At 36.5% G+C, this 16,585-nt stretch overlaps 1 protein-coding gene across 2 annotated transcripts; it reads left to right on the top strand.

Annotated features, from left to right (window-relative positions):
* The first annotated feature begins 54 nt into the window (after window positions 1–54).
* ANKRA2 (ankyrin repeat family A member 2) lies at window positions 55–10,633 on the top strand. Of its 2 annotated transcripts, none has more exons than XM_019728112.3 (9): window positions 55–587; window positions 2,988–3,381; window positions 4,006–4,164; window positions 5,715–5,780; window positions 7,823–7,920; window positions 8,429–8,554; window positions 8,855–8,921; window positions 9,447–9,527; window positions 10,116–10,633. In XM_019728112.3, exons 2-9 carry the CDS (start codon window positions 3,093–3,095, stop codon window positions 10,169–10,171), a joined length of 942 nt encoding a protein of 313 aa, XP_019583671.1. In that variant the 5' UTR covers window positions 55–587; window positions 2,988–3,092; the 3' UTR covers window positions 10,172–10,633. The 2 variants fall into 2 exon arrangements, with proteins under 2 accessions (XP_019583671.1, XP_019583670.1); XM_019728111.3 differs by having other exon boundaries at window positions 67–444.
* Window positions 10,634–16,585: the final 5,952 nt, after the last annotated feature.

Genomic DNA, 16,585 nt, shown 5'->3' with positions numbered 1-16,585 from the left:
CGGCGCAGGCGCACGAGACATTCGCAGCCCGGGTGTCGCAGGGGCGGGTCAGGTGGGCGGGGCGATGGGGAGGAGGAGGCGTGGCCGGAGGGGGAGGCTTGGGCCTTGCTCTAGCGGCTCAGAGCGGGCCACTGAAGTGACCCTGTCTCCGTAGTACCCGGGTACTGAGGACGCGGCAGTAAGGACCGCGCAGCGCAGCGGTGGGAAAGGACCTGGAAGTCTTCTTGGCTGCAGTGATGCGGGACGTTATTTGTCCATACAGCGAAAGGAGAAATCGGAAGTGACGTCGCGGTCAAAACAAGTCGTGGCTTGAGGGCCTGTAGGGAACCTGTGGCCGCAGATGGAAAGGCCCGGCTGGCTGTTTGCTGTCTAAGGTGGTCGCGAAGCCCTGCGCTCCCACCCGGTCGGCGCCCGGCCCCTGTCCCCGGGGCCCGCCTGTCGCGGGTGAGCCAGAGTTTCCGCCTGCTGTACCTGAGCCGCGCTGGGACTTTTCGGGCAGAGCTGGCGGGTGGCGACAGAGCGGACTCCCTCCCTACCACAGCCTTCCCTCTAGTTCCTGTCCTGGGACGCCGGGACACCTGTCGCCTGTGAGGCATCATTCATTTTCATAGCACCTTCCTTTCCTTGTGGGACAGTTCCAGGATTAGGAAGAACCGGGGTACACCTGTTGTTAGCATCCACTGGGGACTTGCACAGTTTCCCACTTTATCTCGTTAGGTTCTCTTCCTTCAGCCCTGTGCTCTGATAGATGGAGGTGATCCTAGCTATCCTTGGTCTTATTTACCTCTTTATCTCACTGCCTCGTCTTTCCGATCATCTTTTTCCCCTCCTCCTCTCCTTCAAAAATTTGTCTTCACCGGACAACTTTGCTTCTCCTCTCTACCGTAGAGCCGTGCCCAGATAAGCGTTCTGTTTCCGCTCCTTCCTCCCCATTAGCTCTTCTCCCTTCGAAGACCCATAGTTCCATCTATAAACCCTGATTTATAACATGGATGATGTTTGGAGCTGGAAAGAATAGTAGAGGTGCCTGTATCAGCCATCTTGATTTCATAGATGGATAAAATGAGTCTCAGAATACTTACATGATTTGTCTGTCCAGGGTTGCACAGCTAGTCAGTAGTGATTTGGGGAATGGAAAACCTGATCTAATCTGCAAATTTTTGTTGCGCTTCGTATAGGGTCATTTCAGGATAGAAGAAAACATGAAACGATGTTAGAGTTCAGATCACCAAACATTTATGGAGCACCTGATAGGACCAAGCACTGTTTTGTGTGCAAAGATTAGTAAGAGTGGTTCCCATCCTAGAGGAGTTTTCAATTTACTGGGAGTTAAAATAGAAATTTTCAAGAGAATGATAAATGCTAAAATAGAGATATATACAGCGTGCTGAGAGAGCTCAGGGGAGTTGCACTTAGGCCACCTGGGTAGAAGTCTGTGGGGCTGGCTCTTACCTGGGGAAACACAGCTCATACCTTGCCCTACCCTTTTAAAGACCTCTGCATTGTACCTCCATCTCCATTTGAATCACAACTCATTTTCTGCTCTGGTTCCCTTTCCTTCTGCTAAAGTATGTTGACTTTTGTTGCCTGTTACTTTCTCTTTTTTTAATATTACTGTTTGTTATTTCTCCTTTGGAAGTTTTGGATTACTTTTGTACTGTTTATTTTAATGGACAAGGTGATGGAGTCAGAAGAGCTGGTCCCTCATAACTTAGGAGCTGCCATTCTCTCTATGGTGGACATAATGATTACCTGCCCTGACAAAGGATTGCTGTAATGATCAATCTTGGAAAATGTTTTAAAACTGTATAAACAATTGTTATCTGTAAATGTATGGTTTGCCAACCTCTGCTGCACTGTGATCCTAATGCATTCTTCTCTTTCAATTTCATTCAATTCCAATTTCAAACACCCCGTACCCTCAAAATTTCTAAGAGGCAGTAAACCCTAACATGAAAAAATTAACTGGATGCTATTAACTGTCTTCCTGTCTCAGTGATTATATATCTAGGATAATTATGTATCTTGGCGTTCTTCGTTTTTTTTAAACCAATTTTAGGTACAAAAGTGAAATTTCTCTTGAAATTATATTAAGGTCCATAGAGAAGTGCCAGTGATTATTGAAAACTCATTTTGAAACAGTAGTAAGTGATTCAATAACAGGTATGCTTATAATCTATGCTTTGAGAGTTAGCATTCATTGAGTTCATGTCTTGACAAACTATATTTGAAAAAAATCAACAATTCTTAATACTTATTACAAAGGTTGAGATTCAAAAGTTCTACTTTGATCCTAATGTCCTAGAGATGCTAAAGCAAAGTAAGCTAGTCTATAATCTATTTATAGTTTACACATTTTGTTTTTCATGACAACCTATATTAAGTTGGTAACACTTGATCTGAATAAAGACTGATAAATGTATCTTCAGTTCATCATAACCAAAGCTTTGTAAAGTCTTTCACTATCCAGTTATCACAAGTGTTGTAGATGCCAATAGACTTGTGTACAACTTGAATTCTCTCTTATGAAATTCAAACTGAGAGCCATTTACACACACAGCATGTTAAAAAATGAACCTCAGGTGAGAGGTAAAGTTTATTGTGAGCCTAATCTTTTATCCATTTAGCAATATGCAGGAATAGGAAAGGTGAGAAAAGGGTAACAAATTTGTTGGAACCCAGTGATGGAGGTGAAAATGTTACTGTATTTCACTTGGTCCTTACCAAGATCCTGTGGTGCTAATGGTGATATAACCCCATTTTACAAGGGTGGCTGAAGCTGAGACAGGTTGAGTAACTTGTACAGGTTCACACAGCTAATAAATGGTGAAACTTGGATTCACATCCAGGATTCTCTACCTCTGGACATTTTATGCTTTCTATTGTTAATAAGTGCTTCTAAGAGCACTGTCTGCATACTTGATTGAATGATTATTTTGTGTACTTTTACCTAAGATGATATAATACTTTTAATTTTTTTCTTTCAGATATTTTTAATATCCAAATTCCAAGAATACACTGGATACCACTCTTATAAAACCAAGAGGAAATTATGAAGAAATGTTTTAATTATTGAAACTATAGGTGAAATCATGGCTACATCAGCAAATCTGGATATTGGAGCCCAGCTGATAGTGGAAGAGTGTCCCAGCAGTTACAGTCTCACTGGCAGGCCTGACATTAAAATAGAACATCAGCTGGACTCAAATGCAGAAGAAGGATCCGCTCAGGGTGTTGCCATGGAAATGAAATTCATATTGCCTAACCGATTTGATATGAATGTGTGCTCCCGATTTGTGAAGTCCTTGAATGAAGAGGATAGTAAAAATATTCAAGATCAGGTTAACTCTGACCTGGAGGTGGCATCTGTCCTATTTAAAGGTTGAAAGTTATGGTATAAATATCTGCATTTGTTTTGTTTTTATTTGGTGGTTTTTTTGTGTGTGTGTTGTTGTTTTTTGCTTTCTGATCATGAGATTTTGAGTCTAGTAAGAGAGTTCAGAAGTCATCTTTCAATATGCTTTTCTAGAAGCTCACAGAAACCAAGATTAAATAATGTCATATAATGTGCATTAAGTACATGATTTTTTTTAATTTCCTGCTTAACGTTTGTTTATTTACAAATTCTCTGTAAATTTCCTTATTGTGCCTTTTTAAATCATAGGGAAAGAAATTATTGTGCCTTATAGAAATGAATTAGCTTAATATTCCCTATTCCATGAATATTTGATTGGCATTAGTTTCCTATGCTTTAATGCAGTGAAGTCTGTCGTCATATTGTAGATTTACTTTTATAACAATCTATGGAATAAAAAGAAAACTAACCCCAGAATAAAATTGTTCAATGTTAATACAGATTTTTTTTCTGTAACTCTCCCTATGGTAGTACAGATTTTTTATGACAAAAATAATTTAACATTACTTGAGAAGCAGTTGAAGATGTCATACCTAATGTGCTTTGTGACTAAAATATTGTTTTAATGTGTTTAAATTCATTTTACTTAGCTGAATGCAATATTCACACATCTCCTTCTCCGGGAATTCAAGTAAGGCATGTCTACACTCCCTCTACAACAAAGCACTTCTCACCCATAAAACAGTCAACCACTTTAACCAACAAACACAGAGGAAATGAGGTCTCAACCACACCTCTGTTAGCAAATTGTAAGTATTTCCCACTGATGTATTAAAATATTCTTATTACTAATATAATGGTTCCAAGAGTTTGACTTTGAAACATTATTCCATTTTGGAAAGCTGAAATGATGTCATAAAGTTTTAGTAATTGAAAACTTTTTCACATATTACTGCATTTTCAGATATTTTATGGTTTATGTTTCCCTGGTGAGAACAAATACAAATTGAAATATTAATTCTTAAAACCATGTAGTTTTACTATAAAAACAATGAATTCTGAACTTTGTGCAAAGGAAGACTGAGTGTTTTTGCACTATTTTAGTGCAAGGCTTTACATTTTACTTATAAACGAGATCAGTGATCCACAAGTGATTCATAGTAAAAGTTGAGTGATTCTACTGTAATTTTGAATTTGAATATAATAATATGCATATAAAGCCACCTTTTTAAAAATTTTGAATTCACAATTTTAAAAAATGTATAATGACTCTAGAAAAAATAAAATGAAGTTTTTCTATATAAACTAGAAAATATTCTATATTTTCTATATAGGATGGGTAAGTTAATGAGAGAAAACCACTTAGCAATTTGATGTTAGGGACTATATTTGAGAATATAATGTAAATGCATCTATATACTAATGCATGGTGAAATATATAGCTTTACCTTGGAAACACTGTATCCCTCCTGATTTTGAATCCTGTGGTGTAGCAGTTAAGCCATGAAGAGCCTATGATTCTTACTCTACCTATTGGCCATTCTGTTTTCCTTATACATATAAATTTGCATGTGTCTCCCAACTGCTTTCCTTTCTGTATTAAGACCACACAGTCATATCACTGCAGTCAAGGATCAAGTGATACTAATTTTTAAGATGAACTCTCATAGAACAGTGCCTGTTTGGCTTTGTTTGAATTAAAGAGACTGTCTTAAAATATTCCAACCATAGAATTCCAGCCATAGAACCACCTAGAGAGCAGGTGGTTCACATCCCCCCGTTACAGACAAAAATGTTTATAAGTTATCTAAGGACACATACCTAACTAGCCACAACTAGGTTTACACTCAAGAATTTACTCTCAAAGCCAGTTTTCCGTTTACTACCTCATTCCTCCGAAAGTTAAGAAAAACCTATGGAGTTTTGCAATAATGATTTTCAGGACTTCAGTAGATTCAGTCAGTAAAAAGACAAAAGGTATGTCTTTGTGTCTTTTAGATCCAACTTCCTTATAAGTTTGGATACAGAGATGGCATTTTAAAATTAAGTACCTAAGCCATTTCTTTGATTGGTAAGATCAGTAACCATTTGCATTGTTAGTAATTGATCAGAACAATTTGCGTATTCGTTGATAATAACACTTTGCAGGAGTCAGAATTACCTTAAACATATAAGAGTCGATTCTCAGATGCAGAATGGCTACTCTTAATGTTAGGATATATTTTAAGTTAGATTTTTTAAATAACAAAATGATAGTTTTTGTTTTGGAAAAGAAAATTGCTGCCCAAACATGAACAATGAGATGATGGAAGTATACCCTACAGATAAAAACATGAAGCTTTTTATGGTATTGTTTCAGCTTTATCTGTTCACCAGTTGGCTGCTCAGGGAGAGATGCTCTACCTGGCTACTCGTATTGAACAAGGTAATAACCTATTTTGAAAAATGTATTTAAAACAAATTTAAAATTCAAAGATAAAATTATTAAGAATTTCAGAATGGCTACAGCAGAGCATTAAATCAAGCTCAGGGCCCTTTGGAACTTAGATTTGGTATTGTTTTCTTTGAATTCAGGAACGTATAAAGACCAAAAAAAATAATTGTATCATGTCACCAGGCAGATAACCTGATAGTTAAAAGAAAAAAAAGTACTCTAAAAGGTGGTATAAAAGTACCCCCTTAGCTTTTTCCCCAAAAGCAATCATTATAAGTTTCTTATCTTTTCAGAAAAATTTTCTAGAAAACATTCCTGTTTATATTTGGAATTGTATGTGAGAATATGTACATGATTTTTGTTATTTACACAAGAGAGAAAATATTGCACTTTATTAAGTGAAAAAACTTAATATTTTGGAGATCTTTCCATATAAACACATAAGGATCTATTTCATTCTTTTTAATAGTTCCATGATTTTGCATTGTATTGCATGTACATATACTTTGTTTTTTATTTTTTTAACCAGTCCCCCTGGTGGTGGTTGATTCTAGTTTTGTTGCTATTAAATAACAATATTGTTGCCATTCTTTTTGAGTATATCCATAGGGTAAATTCCTTCAAGAATATTTGCTGGGTCAAAAAGTATATGAATTTTTATTTATATATGTAGATTGCCAGATGTTTGTCCTGCCCTCACTTCAGAGTTAGAGTTTCTATTTCCCCATACCCTCACTGACGCAGGATGTTACCAGACTTTAATCTTTGCTAATCTCATGGGTGAAAAGTAGTATCTCATACTGGTTTTGTTCACATTTTTTAAATTATGGTCTATTTGAGTTTCTTTTTGTGTAAACTCCCTGTTACATGTTGATTTCTAGGAACTTTTATCAAAATTAAAGAAATTTGCTTTTTGTTGTTTATGTTGATGTATTTTTTCCCAGTTTGTTTTTTTTCCTTTGACTTTATGTTTTCTAACAATGGCTTAATATTTTTAAGCAGTAAATTTACTTTTTTCCTTTTGACTTCTGAGTTTTATATCCTTGCTTAGAAAGGATTTCCTACTCTAAGATTATAAATAAATTCACTCATGCCTTATTCTAGAACTTCTGTGGTTTCCTTTTTACAAGTCAATCTTTGAGACATGTATTTTGGTGTAATGAGGTAAAGATCAAGCTTTACTTTTATTTTCATTTTTCAAAAACTTAGTCGCCCCAGCTTTATGGATTAAATGCAGAATGCATGATAAAAGAGTTTTATATTTTTAATCATGTCATTCTTTTACAAGAATTCTTTTACTTCATCTTTATAGTTCTGTCTGTTTATAAATATTTAAGTTTTCATTTTCAGACTAAATAAATTTAGGGGAAGAACTGTGGACTTTATAACTAGTAGACTGAATCTGGGGAACAAAATGGGGTTCAAGGTGGAATTGCGTGGTACTGACTTTCAAATTATTCAATCTTCATTCACATGATATTGTGTTAGAAACCACCAAGAATGAAAGAAATGCAAAGGCAGCAATGTTAGCTATAGAGTAGAAGATAGCTTTGATAAGATTTTGGAGTTTTTATAATAATATATATTTATCTAATGTTAAGGGTTATCACATAAGCTCATTTTTATTGTGATCCTCCATCGAGATAAGCAAGGTATTAGTCTGTGTATTGGAGAAATTAAGTGACATGCCCAGAATCACACTTCTAGAAAGTGGCAAAGCCAGGATTCAAACTCTGGTCTGAGTCTGAGTCCAGTGTTCTGTGGATTGCCTTATACCTAGCATTATGTTGTATCTGGTGGTTTATACGTTAAATACGCTATTTGAACTCAGCTGTGTACATTGGGGCACACTTTAATACATTCAGACTACAAATTGCAACAATACGTAACAGGACTTCAGTGAACAAAAGTCAGCACAAAGTGAACCTCATGGAGTAATAAAATCAACTTATTAGAATGCCAATATTTTCATAGTGATATTAATATGTGGTTTATTAAATTAGATCACAAAAAATTGCTTTTCTTTTAAATAGAAAATGTTATCAATCACACGGATGAAGAAGGATTTACTCCTCTGATGTGGGCTGCAGCACACGGGCAAATAGCTGTGGTAGAGTTTCTACTTCAGAATGTAAGGAAAATGCTTCAGAAAATGTATATGTGCAGTTACTTAAGTACAGTTGAGCCTTTAGTAAAGTTTTTGTATCTCCAGCCAACTAGATGTAATGGTAAAAGATCCAAAAATATTTTAAATGTTTTTCATTTTCTTATGGAACTTGGATCTACATGGGCAGGCAAGACTAAGCATACATCCAACAGTGAGAGATCATTTAATGCCCAGCCCCCTTAAGTGCGATGGGAACAAAAGTACTGTCAGCCTTCTAGGAGAAGCTTCATAGAGGAGGAGATGTAATTTGACTCGAGACTGAAGGGATAGTTAGCCTTGCGATAGAGGGAGGAAGGAAGCATCCAGACAACCTTGATAACAAGAGCAGCCATGAGTAGAAGTTGCACTATTTCTTTATTAACTCCAGAACATTACATGACCTAAGTGTTGAACTATAATGATTATTGACAGAGATAACAATATTCTTGTTTACATGAATTGAGAAGTCTTGTATCTTTACTTCCCACTCCAGGGTGCTGATCCCCAGCTTCTAGGAAAAGGCCGAGAAAGTGCACTGTCATTGGCCTGTAGCAAAGGCTACACAGATATTGTCAAAATGCTGCTTGATTGTGGAGTTGATGTAAACGAATACGATTGGGTGAGTCTATGACACTGATTTTTAAATTACTGCAACAAACCTAGGATTTATTTGGTTTGGGCAGACATAATGAATTTTATTAAGCACTTGGAAGACTCATTAATTAATTTGGTTAATTAAACACCTGGAAGAAAAAGTGAATGTCATAAACTCAATTATTAATTCTGATTTAAGTATTCTTCACAAAATGTTGAAATTACCTTAAACTACTTTTACTTGCTCAATTCTTAGTAAAACTTCTCACAGCAGCATTAAACTCTTGCTCACCTTGAAAGACTAACTCACCACTTCCTTTTGCAGAATGGTGGCACACCGCTGCTGTATGCTGTACATGGAAATCATGTGAAGTGTGTCCAAATGCTCTTAGGTAAGCAGATGAAAATGAAAATGTTTAGAAAATGCCATTTGAGGACTTCAGTTTTTATAAGCTGGCCTCCCTGGTATGACTCAGGAGACTCATTAACTATTGTTAAATGTGTGAATCCTTCTGCTAGTCACGCTGGAGCACCTGCTAGCGGAGAGTTGCCCATGTGAGAAGCAGCTCCATCACACAGGCCCTGAAGTTGGAGCATTTGTCCTTGTTGCTTTCTTTTGGGGATCACGTGTGAATCCAGTTACTTTCTCTGTCCACAGTATCTTTGTGCATAAGTTCTGTCTAGTTGTTTAAGAGTTTCAGCTGCTCTAGAGGATGCCCGTTTGCTTGAAGTGTCTTCCCTTCCACCCATCAAAGGGAATTCTGTGCATTCCATGTCCTCTGTACTTTGTCAGATCATCCTGAAGATACCCACCAAATCTGCTAAAAATCTGCCCTGCTGTTTGCACATAAGTCAGTAATAGACAAACATATCTACATTTCTATTTTATTTATGTAGATTTTTCTATTTTGGTATAGAAAATGGAGCTGACCCAACAATTGAAACTGACTCTGGATATAATTCTATGGATTTAGCTGTAGCCCTGGGCTATAGAAGTGGTAAGTATTTTGGGACTCCACGTTTCATTTTAGTAAAGCTCTGTAAATAGTACAAACTAGAGATCCAAACCATTTTCATCACTGTAAGCATAGAACATTGCATGTTATCCTAACTCCTGACATTTTAACTCTGGAAAAAAATCAACAAATTCGTACAATGTCTGGAAATGAGTTTGTTACTACTACTTTTCACAAACCCAAATAATTAGTTACTGGAAGATAAGTGCACACCTATTTACAAGATGTGTTTAACATTTTCGTGACAAACGATTTATAAAATGCTCTTATCGCTATCCTTTCTCTGTTCCTTAGAACAACCTTGTATTCTTGACTCTCCTTCAGTTTCAAAATTTAGAATCACAAACAGAAAATCCAACAACTTGGGCAATTACTAAGTCAGTGACAGACAGACTAAATTTTAAGTGTATTTAAGTATTGTGTGGCAATCTTCTCCCCCATGACTATGAGTTTATCCTACTTAGAAATAACTTTATGTTAGGAAAAAGTTGGGATTTAAGTTGAATTTGATAGTTCTTTTTAAAAATGTTTAATCTACAGGCTGTGGTCTTGATCCCCTATCTGTTCTAGTTCAACAGGTTATTGAGTCACACTTACTGAAGCTGCTTCAGAATATCAAGGAGTAGACAGAGCAGCAGAAAGTGTCGTCTGCCTTTCCGTTTACTTTTTGGCCCTTATAAATGATAGTTTTGTTTACTTATTAAGTTTTTACCTCAGTTGCAATATTTACTGATTTTTAGTAAGTTTTAATAACTATTCCTCTGAGTAATTCACTGGTTTCTACTAAAATTAGTGTTGATGCTTTTTATATAAAACTGTTTTATGGCATATTTAAAATTATAAATTAATGTTTTGTGGCATGTACATTTTTATGGTACAGATAGTTAACTGTCTTTGTATCAAGTCCTGTAATTTAACGTTTTTCAGAAATTATTCTACTCTATTCATCTTCACTCTTGTATTAACTCACTGACTTTATATAGGGTTTGCTATAAATCCATAGAAAAAAAATTATTATTGAATTAAAAATGCACAGTGTGATTGTTTACAAAATGATGTTATAAATAAAGTAATTTTCTGTCAGCTTGCATTCTAGTTTTTTGTTTGTTTTTGTTTTAATTATATGAGGTTATTAAGGGATTCCTTTAGGAATTTTAGTTTAACCCTTCTGTCCTGCCAGGAAACTCCATTAGATGGAACAATATAATTAAATTGAATATAAGTCAGTCAACAAAGATTTATTGATTGTCTTTTCTAGAAGTGTATTTAGAATATTTTTCTCTCGTAAATAAGCTTCCTAGTAGGAAAAGTCCTCTGTGAAAAAGAAGTAAATTCTTCAATAAAAGTCAGATGCTTTTTAATTCTACTAAAGTAACACTATAAACTTATGTTACATCAAAATCTAGAAGAGAGCCATGGGCTAAAAGTTGACTTAACCACCAGATGTGGGACTTGGGTTAAATCACTTCATGGAAAATGAACGTTATATCAGTTGATACTTTGGTTGCAAGCCACATAAACTATCTATCTACTTTAAACAAAGGATAATCAATAGAAAGATACAGAATAATGGAAAAAAGCTGAAGAAGCAGGCAATACCAAGAAATGAAACTAGGCCAGGGATCTCAATCTGGAAATAAATCATGGCCCATTATTTCAGATACTGCTGTGGTAACGTTTAACTTAAATCCCCTTTCTTATCATTCTGCTCAGGATTTAAATTTCCAGGAGACAGAAATTTGCTTAGCCTGGGATATAAATGTATCGCTATATGGAGTTAAGGGTAGAAGGGGATGACTGGTTAGCAATCCACCGATGCCCCCAGACAACCTGGAATGCAGGAGGCAAAGGTGCCTAACGGAAAACCACAGGGAGAGAAAAACAACATGTTCACTCCAGAGGCATCTAAATAATATATGAAAATAGTACTAGTGTTTCACCCATTGTCAATTAGGCATCCATTTCACTTCTGATGGCTTTAACCTAAAACCATTCACCCTTTCATTTGGTTCCTTATTAATGGCATATATCCATGAAGTGTTAGTTCCTGCTCATATTACAAGGTAACAAAATCCAGTGATCTATTTGGGCACCTCACTGAGTATTGCTTGCATATGCTTTCTGCAACTGAAGAGCAACCAAACAACCTATGTTGAGATTGTCTCTGAAATAACCATTTCATTCCTAGTCCTGACAACCAACAGATCTCAGAGAATATCTTGATGAAAATTTTCCTTTCCAATTCTATCAACTTTTCACCTCAAGGTCCCTGATAACAAACCCCAGAAAAATCCCATAAGAAATAGACACTAATACAAGTTAATTAAAACAACAGGAATGATACTTCAGGGCCAGTTGTAAAATTCCCCTTTTAAAATTCAAATACCTTTTAGGTAGTGTTTCCTGATTGCACAAATATTTATTCAGAGCGTATGTACCAGATGCTGTGCTTAATGCTTGGATAACATAGTGAGCAAAAACAGACACAGTTTCCCATCAAGGCACTCACCTAGTATTAGGATATGAAATACATTGAACATAATTTTCAAAAGGTTAAAAACTATTATCCTCATATAACTACAAAATGAACACCTGTCAAAGATTTTCTTCAGCTCATTAATTAGTAGAGAAATCAGAAAGATGTTAAAACTAATTCCAAGAACTAGATATTTTAGGTAATGTCAGTATAAGATTGCTGAGTTAGACGCAAATCTGGTTAATGTCCAACAAGACCATAAACCATAACCTTTGAGGCTACCTTTTCCACTGGACAGAAATTACTTGCATCTGTGCCGGATAGAAATCTACAAGATAACATGTGACTTCACTAAGTCTAGCATCTTTAATAGCTAGTAAACAATCAGTTGAATTTCCCCTAGATTAATGGTTCTCAAACGTCAGTGTATATCAGAATCATCCAGGATTTGTTAAAATACAGACTGCTGGGTTCCACCCCAGAATTTCTGATTCAGTCTGTTTGGGATGGGACCCAAGAATTCTAATTTCTAACAAGTTTCCAGGTGACGCTGATGCTGCTGGCCCAAGGACACCATTTCAAGAACCACTATCCTAGATTATCCTTGGACGGACTTCTCCCCAGTATGTGGGAGGATGTGTCTCCCTGTTTCTTTATTTCCAAGTTTCAGATAATTTCTCTGACTATCTCCTGCCTTGGAATCATAAATAATATTTAAAGATTATTCTTGATCACAAAAAGGCTGGTCTCACAAATGTGGCCTGATTATTTATACACATGCAGCAATTTAATCATATAGGCCTCAGGTTTTCTCTGCAAATCTAGAGCCTTAGATTACTGAGCAACTAATTAGGCCAAAAAAATTAACTTCTATTCAGAAACTTTCATAAGGAATCTCAATCTCAGACTTTTAAAAGCCTCTATTATTTGTTCCCCTATTCCATGGCTCGGGGCCTAAGCCCAAGAAAGTCTTTCCACCAGATTTCACCTACAGTATCACTAAATTGGGACAAATTCCTCCCTTCTGAAGGCCTGAAATCTGCTAAGGTCCTTGGCCCTTCTGTGAAGTGACCTTCCTCCCTACCAGTCGGATTGGGACCTGGAGGCAGATACCAGGCCAGTTTTCTGGGGAGGACTTTGTTGGCATTAGCTCCACGGATAAAGTCACCCTTTGTTCCTTAGTATGGACTTCTTATACCTAAGAACATTATTCTCAAATATAACCCTTTGGGTATGGCTTTGGTTGAACAATCGATTTGTCCACTTACATCTTGGCAAAAGGAAGGAGAGATTCTTATGGAATCTATACCAATAACTCTTTTGTCATGAAAGGTAAGGAAACTCATGAAAAATATTTGTTTCTGAATTCTGAGGACATCAGAAATCAGTTTTAAATGTTTCATTTCAGTTTACTGATGCATAAAAAGGAAACATTGAAAATAATACAACAATATTCCACACAACCACAATTAAAATTTCCCTCATCCATTCATTCAGTCCTGGAAAATTTTTATTTTCCAGGATCTTGGGTCAAATAATGGACTTCATGAAGTGTGTCTGGATTGAGGAGAATCTTTGGAATCTTAGACTCCAGAAATTCTGGCTCAGTCTACTAGGACAGTCTGAAAGGTATTAAAACGATGCCAGCTAAGAAGCTTGTACTCAAGAGTCTATTCTTTGTGGTATCAGTAGTTAAGGGTCCCTAGCACTTTGGGTACCTTCCTACGAGGCTTTCTATGAAGCTCTGACACTTAGAGGCTCTGAGCTTCGAGCAGAACTTTCAGAAAAGCAGCCAATAAAAGCAGAAATGATCATGAGACTGAACGACTGTGATTAGTTTCGTATACTGACAATATCAAAATAAAGAGAGTAAAATTCTCAACTGTGGGAGTCTACATAAGTATTTCATTAAAAAGTTGGCCAATGTTTTCCCTGCGGGTAAGGACGTATTACAAACAATAAGGGCATTAACAAATCTCCAGGGCCTTTCCATAAAATGTATAATATCTGAAATATATTAATAACATTTTACCCATACAAACTTAATCTAGGGAAGGTTAAACGTCATTTCTGATTTGACAATTCTTCCCATCTGCTCTTATAATAATGTTGAGACATATGGAGAATAGCAAACAAACCTGATTGTTTCTAGCATCGCTCTTTTTTGTAGTGTAGTAACAAAGCTTGGTGATCCTCCAAGGGCCCTGTGGGAAATCCCAAAGATAATTGTAGGTATACAAGCCATCCAGGAAATATTTCCTTTCTAAATTTAGAATCTGATCTTGGGGAGACAAAATCAAAAAGTTACCAGAGAAGCTGTAGACACTTTATGTAAATAGTAGCATGGGTGCTGAGAAACAACAATTGATTACCTATTTTACCAAGATGATAATAAAATATTTTGAGATAAACGTAGAAGGCAAAACAATTATGAGAAACTTGGCTCTTTTACTACTGAGGAAATTTCATTTTCATCTTATTTTAAAATAAGTCATGCACCACTTAACGATGGGGATACTCTGAGAAACGTGTCATTATGCAATTTTGTCATTGTTTGAACATCACAGAGTGCGTTTACACAAACCAAGATGGTACAGCCTACTACACACCCAGAGTACATGGTACAGCCTGTTGCTCCTAGAAGCCTGTACAGCATGTTACTGTACTGAATACTGTAGGCAATTGTAACATACCAGTATTTGTGTATCTAAACTTATCTAAACATAGAAAAGGTACAGTAAAAATACAGTGTAAAAATGGCACACCTGTAGAGGGCACTTACATGAATGGAGCTTGCAGGACTGCAAGTTGTTCTGGTGAGTCAGCAAGTGAGTGGTGAGTGAATGTGAAGGTTAGGACGTGACTGGACACTGCTGTAGACTTCATAAATACTGGACTCTTAGGCTACACTAAATTTATAAGACAACACGAGATTAAATCAAGCACAAGAGAAAGTGGTGCAATCAAGAGACATGGTAAACACGAGATGTATGAGGCTGCCGCTGCAGGACATGGCATACAGTTTTACAGCAAACTTTTTTTTATAAGTAGAAAGAACACATTCTAAAATAACGATAAAGTATAGTATTAGTAAATACATAAACCAGTAACATAGTTTTTTATCATTATCAGGTAGTATGTACTGTACATAATTGTATATGCTATACCTTTATGCAACTAGTAGGTTTTATACCAGCAACACCACAGTGAGTAATAAGTTGCACTGCAACGTCACGGTGGCTACGACGTGACAACAGCTGTGACACCACAATAGCTGCGATGTCAGGATGGCTGCTACGTCTCTAGACAATACGAATTTTTCCACTCCATTATATAATCTTATTGGATCACCATCATATATAGTATATTGTGGGGACAGAGTCCCAGAGAGAAGTTTCCAGGCTCTCGACCTCACGTGGAAAGGTGCTGGTTCAGGTAGTAGATGGCCATCAGCTGTCACTAGTTGGCCATCAGCTGTAACCAGTTAGCCATTAGCCACTAATATAACTGCTGTGGCTACACTAGCAAGCGTGAATTGCAGCTAGCAAGGGTTGGTTGGTTGGCAGAGAAGCAGACAGCAGACTGCAGGTCTGTGGCTCCTGCTTCCTGTGTGTCCAACCCAGCCGCCAGCGAGAATATAGTGGTATGAACCCCTTACCCATGGCTCCGTGGGTGTTCCTTTTTGGTCTCACCATATCCTGTGTTCTTGTGCGGGGAGCGGGACTAGAGTCCCTGCATGACATATGTGGTCCTTCGACTGAAATGTCTCATGCAGCACATACTGTGATCCAGAATGAGATAAAGTCAACACAAGGCAAAGAAGTTATTCTGGTGAGACCTGGAATTTCTACTATCTCTGCAGATTACTGAAAGGTAAAAATAACTTTTTACTGCCACTAGTTAAGTTTTAAGGCCAATTTATCATTCACTAGCAAGAAAACCCAAATGATAGCTTTGCATGAATGTAAAATTTATTAATAAAGATTTTTGTGTTCTCCTTTATTTTCCCTTAAATAATTTTTTATTTAAGGTCATCAAAACAGTGAGAAATTTGCCAAAATTCTAACATTTATATAGCTTCTTTTCAGACCAAGGTATTATAAACCAAGAGAAATAAAATTCCCTTCCTTCTTCCCTTCTTCAATTTGTTACCTACACCCAAGTTTTGTCTTTCCTTTATGCTTTCATGTTCTGGAACAAACTGACACTTTATGTCAAAACAATTATCTTTTTTCTTGAAAAACAAAAAACACACACAGTTGCATTTATCTGCCATTACTGATTCCAGTATAGTCTGAATCAGCTATATTAATTACAACTTTTGACCAAATTAATAATTCTATCTCATGGAGAAAAGTGGGAGGTAAGTAACAGAATTATTTGTCACATGCAAGTGTTTGGGTAGAAAAGCTCATGAATATACAACTTTCTACAGCCACATCCACCCCTTCTATACTCTCTTAAAATGGTAAAAATTGACACATTTATTAGTGTGTCCCAAAGATATAGCCAATCTATAGCAAATAAAAAGAAGCAAAAGTATAGAAAATTATGCTTCAATATT

The sequence above is a fragment of the Rhinolophus sinicus genome, chromosome 3 (genome assembly GCF_057876585.1).
Source record: "Rhinolophus sinicus isolate RSI-liver-muscle chromosome 3, RSI-T2T, whole genome shotgun sequence".
Classification (NCBI taxonomy): domain Eukaryota; kingdom Metazoa; phylum Chordata; class Mammalia; order Chiroptera; family Rhinolophidae; genus Rhinolophus; species Rhinolophus sinicus.
Note: the sequence above shows the minus strand (reverse complement) of the source record. Positions and strands in the feature narration are given on the sequence as shown.